At 30.9% G+C, this 11,007-nt stretch overlaps 1 protein-coding gene across 1 annotated transcript; it reads left to right on the top strand.

The window, feature by feature from the left end:
* Positions 1-829: 829 nt before the first annotated feature.
* On the top strand, positions 830-4,044 carry LOC124532264. The gene is made up of 2 exons (XM_047107058.1): positions 830-1,069; positions 1,589-4,044. Exon 2 carries the CDS (start codon positions 1,600-1,602, stop codon positions 3,814-3,816), a length of 2,217 nt encoding a protein of 738 aa, XP_046963014.1. The 5' UTR covers positions 830-1,069; positions 1,589-1,599; the 3' UTR covers positions 3,817-4,044.
* Positions 4,045-11,007: the final 6,963 nt, after the last annotated feature.

Here is an 11,007-nt window from a genome sequence, read left to right as displayed (position 1 = left end):
AAAATATAAGTATTTTTTTATGTAAAAATTAATTCGTACATTCAATACGGTGTTGATACTAAAAGTTGCGTCATTCATCTCCTTCTTGTACTTATAAAAAATATTATATTCAAAACATAATGATCATTTAGTTCAATGATTAAGGTTATCTATGATTGCTGAGAAATATTGTCATATGCCTAGTCACTTTATTTTCCTTATTGATCAGGCCTGATGACTGTTTTTATAAACATGATTATAAATATTCATCTTCTACTTTATGTACTACTTATAAAAAAACCCTTGCAAAAAATAACATAAATATATATATAATTAAAAAAGTATTTTAATATATTGTAATATTAGATTTATTTTAGTAGATATAAATAGATGGTTAAAGTAGTAGGTTTTGTAACTAGCTAGAGCTCTTAATGTAGGTAAATATTATGATTTAATAATCTATATTTTGCAGCACTATCTTTTATTAAACAGTAGAAATAATAATAAAGTACAAAATTAATAACAATAACTTCAATAATATCACTTACGTAGGTGACTGTTTTTGTAGCCTAGTACTGGCTTCAGAGTTGAAATCTGATGCAATCTGTTATTCTGTTGACATAGTGACAAGAATAGAAAAATTTAATAACAAGACAACAAAAACAAAATATATATTTTTAATGATTTCAAACTATGAATGTACTTGTAATATTATCTTATCTAATCCTTTATTCTTAAAACAAAAGACTGTATTTACGTGAATCACTTGAAATGTTGAAATCTATAACAAGTGAATTGTAACAAAACATTTGTTAAAAAAACGTTTATTTTTACGATATAAAAGTAGGGTAAAACCACCTATTGTTGGCATTACACCAATTTATTGGCACGTTACAGTTATTTATCAATAATAAGGTTACCAGTACCCGAACTCTGTATTTTTTTTGTGCAATAAATAGTAGTTTTAAAGTGCTATACTACTGGCAACACAGAAGTTGCCCCTTTTTGAAGATGGCGCCGCGGTGAACACTTGTTTATCGTACTCGGACTTGAATGAAAAAAACTAACAAAAATTTGTGTTTTTGCTAAGGTAAGAAGTTAACTATTCTCAATAATGTTCGCGAATCTTTCAAGTTCTGTTTAAAGCTACTGTTTTATACGATTATTTAGAAGTTTAAGTAGCTTTTTTTAATAACGATTTTTATTGTTTAAACCGATTTTGTAAAGTTTTTGCTGTGCCAATATATGGTACAAATAATATGAGTAAAACCTTCTTATTGGCATTGTGCCAACATTAGGTAAATAAACAAAAAATATATTTAATGTCAAAATATACTTAATATTAATTATCTTACGATTCAGATTTCAAATAATTGCGTGTCATAAGTTAAAAACATTTTTTTCCAAATGTTGGCCCACTGCCAATGGCATAGAAAACCATTAATTGGCAGCAGTGTCAATAATTAGTATCAAAAAACATTAGTTTTTTGCTATTTTTTTATGCATGTTTAGTTCACAAGTTTGCTTATTAAATGTAAAGATTTACCAACCATAACAATTATTTTTTATAATTTATATTTTAATCCTTACATTTAGAAAATATTTTCAGTTGTCTTCAAAATGAAGCCACGTACAAAAGCCATAAGTAATGTAAAGAATAATAAGGTAAAGCGGAAGATGTATTCCGAAGAAAATTTGCAAAAAGCCCTGGTAGAAATTACTAAGGGAATGAGTAAAAAACTTGCTGCCCGAACCTTCCAAGTGCCGCGTTCGACTATACAGTTTAGATTAAAGAATCCAGAGCATGGCTGTAAACCAGGCCCACCCACAGTTTTAAATAACGATGAAGAAGCGGCTTTAGTCGAATGGATTAAAGTTAGTAGCCAAAAAGGCTTCCCAAAAAGAAAAGACGATTTAATCAAAAGTGTTTCGCAATTTCTACAAAAAACCAATCGGGCGTCCTCATTTAAAAATGGCGAGAAATGGTTTAAATTATTTTTAGCCAGACATCCTACCCTTGCTTTTCGTACGCCAGAAGCAGTTACAACTGCCAGTTCAACTGTGTCAGAAAATGATGTCAGGGGATGGTTTCGGCAAATTAACGACTACTTTATTGAAAATAATTTGCTTCACATTCTTTCTGAACCAGATCGAGTGTTAAATGGAGATGAAACAAATTTTGTGTTGTGCCCAAAAACAGGCCTCGTTTTGAGTTCGAAAGGAGAGAAAAATGTTTATGAAGTTAATCACGCCCAGGCTAAAACTTCGTTGACTGTAATGTTTACTTTTAGTGCAGCTGGAAAGCTTACTCCACCAATGGTAATTTTTCCAAATAAAAGATTACCTGCAGAAATAACTTCTAAAATTCCAGAAGATTGGGGCGTGGGTCTCAGTGAGAATGGATGGATGAATACCGATATTTTTTTTGATTATATCAAGAATGTCTTACATCCCCATCTGGTCAAAAATGGTACAAAATTTCCTGTAATACTTTTTGTAGACGGTCATAAGTCTCATTTAACATACAATGTAAGCGAACTGTGTTCATCTTTGCAGATAGTTCTAATTGCTTTATACCCAAATTGTACGAGGCTTTTACAACCTGCTGACGTTGCTGCATTTAAGCCTTTAAAAACAGAATGGCAAAAAAGTGTTTTAGAATGGCGTAGAACTAATCCATCTCAAGCACTAACTAAGAATCAATTTGTACCATTGCTTAAAGACACAATAGAAAAAAGTATAAAGCCGCAAACTATTATCAACGGGTTTAGAGCAACAGGGATTTGTCCGTGGGATGAAAATGCAGTAGATTACAGTAAATGCCTTGGAACAAAATGCATAAAAATGTCCAACTCTTCTGACATCACCCGAGAAAAAGACAAATTACTCTCAAAAGAAGATTTTGTTAAATTAGTAGGCAATAATAACATTGATTGCATAGAAAAAGGAGAGTTAACATCAGAAGAGTCAATTGTTTTAATTAAAAAAATCTGGAATTTCTTTAGTTCATCAGCAAATATATCTTCAAATCAACAGCAAAATCTAGATGTAGAACCAGAACTTATAAATAATGTTGAAGACTTTAATAATAATTTAGAGATCGAAAATATGCAAATATTTATAAACGATTGTCCAAATAGCATAGTTGAATCAGAAGAATCTAAGTTACACCCTATTTCAGAAGAAATTGTTTTTGAAAAATTAGTAGAGTCCTCAGATGAAGGCAACGTGTTATTTGAAGATTTATCACAGGAACATCATTTTGAATTAATAAACCACAGTGTTCAAATACATAATACTACTCCCGAAAATCAGAATTTAACAAGAGTTCAGTCAATACAAATTATTTCAGATCAGTGTAATCCATCTGTCACACCTTCAACAATACCCATGAAAAATCTTACTCCCGTAAAGTTAAATGACATTTTGATATTACCCAAAACACCGACAAGAAAAGGACGTAAGAACTCTATAAAAACTCCGTTTGTACTAACCTCTGAACAGTGGAAAGCACAAGAAAGTGAAAAAATCAGAATAAAAAAAGAAAAAGCAGAAGGGATCAAGAAAAGAAAAGAAGAAAGAGAACGAAAGAAATTAGAAAAAGAGAAACAACAGGTGCCAAAGAAACAAACCAAAACAAAAAAGAAACCTAAAGACGAAATATCTAAAATACTATTTTCTGAGAAATTCTATAAATTTGATACTGAAACCATTGTTGAAAATAAAGAAAATGATCAGGATTTAATTGATACAAACAGAATGCAAGGAAGTCGTCATAATAAAACATACACCACGGACGAAATAGAAAAAATATTGACTGAATTAGATGATGATTGACCTTGTACATAGTTACTTAAAATAGTGATCTCAAAATGTTGATTTATATAGATTTGTAAAAAAAAAATATAGGATAGTATAAAAAACGATCTCAGTTGTTATAATTGATATTTTTATAAATATTTATAATGTTCAGTTTTCATGTTTAAGTGGCTTTTGTTTTCATGTGTAATGAGAAAAAAGTTTCTAATATATGTTCTTTAATTAAAATGTTCATTGTAGTCATTTTATAATGTTTTTCATTACTATACCATTTTTATTTGTTTCTTACTGTCTTAATTAAGGAAAATAGAGGATATGTCAATAATGGGTTATGATCACTGCCAATGAAGGGATTTTCTGTGCCAATGACTGGTTTTTTACTCAACATAATTTAATTCCGAAAAATGTTAAATCATACCGCATAATCTAGAATAAAATCTATTGGAAAAGGTTTTCTAATACTTTTAAAAGAGTTTAAATCAAGTTTTTATGTTTAAATTTCTATATTGTGAAAACTATATAAGGTTTTCATGAGATAGTCCCTTAAAGTGCCAATAAATGGGTGTTTTACCCTACTAAAATAAACTTCGCAATAAATCTAACTCATCATTTTGCTACTTTAGTCAATTTTATGTGACATATCGCAAATCGTTTTCGTGCCTGTTTATATTTTTTATAAAATATAAACACACTTATTTTTAGAAATTATGTGTAAACTTTATGACATACAGGTATTTTAGTTTTTGTTTATATTAATTATTTTAATCCATGCATCCTGAATTTCTTTCGGCAGTTTTTCTACTTGTTTTCTTTTCCGAACCGACGGTAGTGTTTAATTTGACAATCAATAACTAAGTGTAATGCTTCTTACAATATTAAATAAAAAACTTGATCTGGTTTATACGTTATAATGATCATATCCCTAAATATTAGGGATAGTATCCCTCATATTATTTTGCGAATACTTGCTTGTAAATTGTATAATAATTTAGTTTTTATTAAGCCTACCTTCTGGTGATTTAAAGCAACGTAGGCCGTAAGAGTTTTAAGCATGAAGAAGCGAACACATGGACGACACCACTATCCTATATTTTGTGTAGGTACTGTGTCAGCCTCTATTCAAACACAACCAAAGCTAAAACCTGATTCTTTAAAATGTAGTTAAGTATTCCTTTTTCATTGTAGCGGAAACAAAAGAATATACATAACCATAGCGAAAATTTTGCTTCACCGTGGGACCGATACGATACAATTAGCTTATTTGCAATTTATCCAAAGCATTTGATTGTGTAGTGCGTAAAATGTTTTTGTATAAGCTACAAATTGAAATTGTTAACGGTACGACCCTTGTTCTTGTAATTTGCTTCATAATTAAATCAAAAACTTTTTTGGTGTTTATTTAAGAGTAAAATATTCTGAATCCATACTAAGAATCAGTGTTCCACAAGGATCACTTTTCGGTCCCTTTTATTTTGTTATATATAAAAGGTCTTTTTATGAGTATAAGTTCTTTTGTAATATAATCTATGAGATCTGATGAAATTAAACGATGTTTTATGAATATTAAACAACGATTATGCAGTGTTTATGTGTCTTCATTTAGTTTTAATTAACATAACAACTTATTAAATCCCGAACAAATTTCTTATAAAACGATAGTAATTTAACAAAATATCAGATAACCTTCAACCTTCTGTACCGATAAATCTCTGGTTAAGGCCAGTCTTGGTTATCTTGTTTAAGTAAGTAATTGGGAAGTATAAAATTGTTTACGATTTTTACATTTTGGCGATCGAAATATAGACCATAATTTTTATAATATGATATACAGTACCAAATGACCTTTGGAATTGACGGACATTAATTACCTAAGTTAGATTTTTTTTCTTTTTGTTAATAACGAATAAAAAACAAATATATGAATATTATTAGTCCCTGAAAAGCACAACAACATTTAGCACGGCATTCAGGTCTTCAAAATTACTTTAAAAAAATCGAGCAAGTTATAAAGATGAGCAGCAAGTTTTAAGCACAAATAATTTCAGATTATTTACCTCATTTGTAAAACTCGCTACAGGGGAGGTTGGACACAAATCTTTAGAAATAGAATGACGAGAGGAACTAGCGTTTACACATTAGAACATGTTAGCAGTCACTCGTAACTAACCTTAGTAACAACAAAATACTACGTAGATAACAACTGGTTTAACGCAAACCCATATTGCCCACTTAACCTACATAGTTTAATTCATATTATGTAATTGATAAGGAGACACTTTATTTTTCCCACACTGACCGGAATTCAACGGGTAAATAAAGCTATAATTCTTGCCATCATTTGGAGCGTTCATAATGAGGCGCAAAATGGTACAAAATGGCCTTTTACTTTGATTAGGATCAAAATTCAAATGATTTCAAAAATTGATATTAACAAAAATTAATGATTCTATCAGTTCTGAGTAATGAAATATCTGTCTACGATCATACTCCTTTTTTTCAATGAATAACAAATATCTAATTAGTTTATCGTAATTACTTATGAAACGTTAATATTTACGCCACTTCCAACTGCAGTTCCTAAAAGAAGGTTATGACTACAGGATGCCGCACAGTATTTAAAGCAATCCAGAGATGTATATTTTAAAATACTATTAATAACGCCTGCGGCATCGCCCGCGTTTTATCGAGAAGATGACAGCGTTCGGTAGGGTAGGTAATTTTTTGACATAGAAATCTCTAATGAAATTATATAATTTAAGGCGATCAGCTGAGTAGTTAAGGCATGATGGCGTCATAAATTAACACATTTATGTGTTATATAGATCAAGAGATTCTGTTATTTTGAAGTATATTTATGCGTAAAATCAACTACGAGTTAACTTCCAATTTATTCGACAATTCCTCAGGAAAAATAACCCCAATTTAATCGAAACTGAAGATTTACTTTATATATTTACATCAATTACAATATTTATATTCCGATAGGTTTTGAACGCACTGCAAATGTATTCCGTTAGTAAATTAGAAAAACAGTTAAACGGCAACGATCGAGTATGTATTCGATTGAGCAAAAGTATCAACTTGTATGTCGATTTGTAGAAATGAGACCCAGATTATAAGTGTTATCGTTACGAAGAAAATCTCATAAGCCAATTTAATTACGCATAATATATAGTTATATGTATCAAGTATGACTTGATAAATATAACTTTAAATTGTTGATCGTTTAGAATTAGGCAATGCTTAAAGGAAATATTTTAATATTATAGATCCATATTTTTATTCGTGAGAAATTATAAATATTAAGATGTCTGCAGGCTAGTAAAAATTTAAAAAAAAATGTTAATGAGTTCCATTTATTTAAATTTCTACTCGAAAACATAGCAAATAAAGTAGTTAATACAAATGAAAAGTATTACAAATAAGTAACATAAAATAATTATATATTTAGCTATATATATTAAAAATAGTTATTTCGATTGTTTTCTTACATCATCAACAATTTCTAATATCATATTTACGCGGCTATATAAAGTTTAAAGTTTATCAATATTTACGTATAATGATAATGAAGAGTATGTTTAAATTAAGAGATAATTTTTTAAATTATTTTATAAACTCAGTTTCCTATCACATAACAAAACGTCGATGGTTAGTCACGGGTTATATCATTTATGAGATAAGTAATTTTTGGCCAACGTTGCATAAATATTTTTTAGTCATTTACTTTATTTTCCGATGAAGAATTAATCATTTACAGAAAAATTGAGCCAACTAAATACAAATTACTTATTGTTTGATAACTAGTTGTAGCCCGCTGCTTCGCTCGCGTTTCAGGTGTTTGTTTGTCATGTGTTAAGCAAAAAAGTAAACTATGTATGTCCTTAATTAGAGTTCAAATTTTCCTCATATCAAATTTCATCAAATTCGGTTCATTAGTTTGGTCATGAAAGAGCGACGGAAAGACAAACAGAGTTACTTTCACATTTATAACATTAGAATAGATTAAATAAAAAAAAGTTTTAGGGTAGTATTTAAAAAAGTTATTACGTATTAGGTTGATCGAGCTCATGGTCTAACATAAATATGATATTATTTTTATATAGAACCGGATAGTTTAAGATGATTTGTAATTTGTTCTATAAAATCGACTTATCATTCTGCGATTACGTTAAGAAAACCAGCGATGACTGTAGCCACTATCTTCGTTTAATTACATAATTCGACCCCTACACGGCCGACATCTGTATATCAAATGACTTCGAATTTTCTGCCTCCTTATTCTATCACTGACCGATATTTTAAATGAACTAAAGATGACAGTAGGTAATTAATCATTTAAATTACTCTATAAAGCATCAACGCAGAATTTGTGGATTAAAATTTAGGTATAAATATATTTATGGTGTAATCATTACATGATGGTCCCCACCAGTGACGTAGCTATCGTAGGGTAGGTGGTACAGTGCACCAGGGCCCCGGAGTTCAGGGGGCCCTCTAAGCTAAGCCTTAAGCTTCTGAAGCTAGAAAAACACGAGCCTGCGCACAATATTTCTTATTTGCTATCTATAACTTTAAAGGGTAATTATTAGTTAAAGAGGGATGGGAAAGAGGGGGTGAGGGCCCGATTCTTTTTCTATGCACCGGGGCCCTTCCTCACCTAGCTACGCCACTGGTACCCGCCCAACAGGACTGTGTAAGTTTGGCTTGTCAAACTCAATTTTTATTATATCAAGAAGTCATAGTAAAACCATTCATAATAATTACAGAAGATCACGAACAATTCGACATCATGTTAGTTTTATATTTTGTTTCTTACTGTGGTTGAAATACATACATAATGGTAGTATCCTCATTTCTTATCGTTACACATTTTGTTTTTGAAAAAAAATATCAACAAATTATTCAAAGTGATCATGTCACAGATTGTACTAAATACTACGTAAATTTACTGTGGAATTAACAAGCAATTAAAATTAAAAAAAAATCGCAATTTCACCTAATTTGAAGGCGTCGACTTCAATTAACATTAAAATAATTCTTAATAATTATCGGTGATATGTTAATAGCATTCGTATGTATTCTGATGACTCAATTATTTGGCAAATATCTTCAGATACGATAGTTCATAAAAACCCCGAGCATAGCCTTTCCTCAGCTCGCTAGATTGTTATATCTGTCTTCTCACACATTTAACAGATCATTCCTCAACCTATACAAATATTTTAATAATTATCTTTGAAACCAAATCCAGTGATATATTTTATCTAAATGAACGGATTAAAGGTACTGCTTCTCTTATATCAGCTTCCAGTAGGGTCACCACCTTTTTTAGGACATAGGTCCACTTATCTGGAGGGTGCTCTGTGCCTTACCTACGCCGAATGTGGTGAATAATAATCGCCGATCGTCTGTTTACCATCTAGCTCGCAGCCATCGTTACCTCGGCAATTTTTATGTATTATTGTCACTATCATTAGTTAATGTCTAGTTCAACGATATTCAAACTGAGATTTAAATTTCCATACATTTTACTCATATTACAAATATATTTGTAACGAACCACTGCAGTTTGCTAATTTGTAAGTAATTTTACTGAATGTAGTGCTCCTAATTTAATTTTATTTCACTAAAATGCGATTCATAGTACGCTGAACAACATGAAATCTGTGGACTACTACAGCTAGTACATGTTTCAATACCGTATGTCATAATAGTTAAGGCTCAATCGTTGGAAATTGTCACCTTCAAATATTGTATGGGTAATGAAAATGACTTCACTGAGGTTACCAAATTGGTAATCATCCACAGCGACATATTTGATTACATTAGCGCCCATGTTTGTCCACTGCTAGACATAATCCTCCAAATGCACGCCACTGTGGTCTTTCTTCGGCTACTCGCATCCAGCTCCTGCCAGCCGTCTTGCATAAATCGTCACTGACCCGTCCACCGTGCTTGAGGACGTCCTACACTACGTTTGCTGAGACGCGGTCTACAATCTAGAACACGTTTCCCCCAACGGTTATCGGTTCTGCGACAAATATGACAAGCCCACTGCCACTTCTTTGGCTTTCTTCAGATAGGTAGAATCACCAAAAATTTTGAGCGGATTCGTCTATCGACCCATATCGGTTCCAGTAAGATCAATATGTTGAAGATTCGTTGCCAAGTTAATCCGAGACCAACATGACAAATTGTGATGTAATTACCATATTTGCGTTGTCTCTATATCCATTTTAATCCATCTATAATTTGTCTTCGGCTCACTAATCAACAGTTTCCAAAATATACAATATGCTCACTTGAATCTCATTTGTCTCACAGTTCTGGAATTGGCACCTAAATATGAAACCTATCGCTGTAATTCGAACACTATTTAGGTTCGATAGCATCAAAAACTTTCTCGTTATCTAAAAAAAGACACACACAGGTTGATCGAACTCCTCTTATTTTCTACACAATCTGTAGATCAGTGTGATAACGATCTACTATACCCGTGATTTGATCGAAACTGGGACAGGAACTCCTTACCATCGGAGTTGTAGCTATACTTTTATGAGATGATTCTATACCCTTTTTTGAAACACAGAAGTCAGAACCATCTTAGTCCTGCTACATGCTGCCGAAATCTGATGCCAATTGATGAAAAGAAAAAAGACGAACTACTCATAGAATACGTTTTTGAAGATTTCATTAAAATAAAAGAATATTCTGAGAAGATTAGCCTCAAAATGAATTTTGTAAATTGAATTGAATTTATTCACCATTATACATATATAGACCATTTCTTATATAAAATATTCTACTAAAGCTACTATTTGTTAGGCAATGGAATTCCTTTTTATGATTGCGACAAAAAATAAAATACTTGATAAAGTACACTGTTGGGTATACAATTTATTTTTTTTAAATTCTTCTTCTATTTTTTTTCAGGTTATTCGACAATATTAACAAATTGTAAAATGTATTAAATAAATCTTCTTCTCTGTATTTGTTTATATTCTTACCTAACTAATGAGGTAAGTAAGTATATAAACAATGATAGAGCGTAGGTAAATAAATAGATCATTTGCAAATTAATGGCAATTTAATATAGCAAGATACACATAAAATGATTATGAAGTATGATTATGTAGCTAGAGAAGTCTCTCCGAAAATTTAACATAGGCTATGTGGTTCTGGTACGAATAGTATTAGAATTAAAGA

Source organism: Vanessa cardui, chromosome 9, assembly GCF_905220365.1.
Source record: "Vanessa cardui chromosome 9, ilVanCard2.1, whole genome shotgun sequence".
Lineage (NCBI taxonomy): Eukaryota > Metazoa > Arthropoda > Insecta > Lepidoptera > Nymphalidae > Vanessa > Vanessa cardui.
This window is presented reverse-complemented; position numbering and strand designations above follow the sequence as displayed.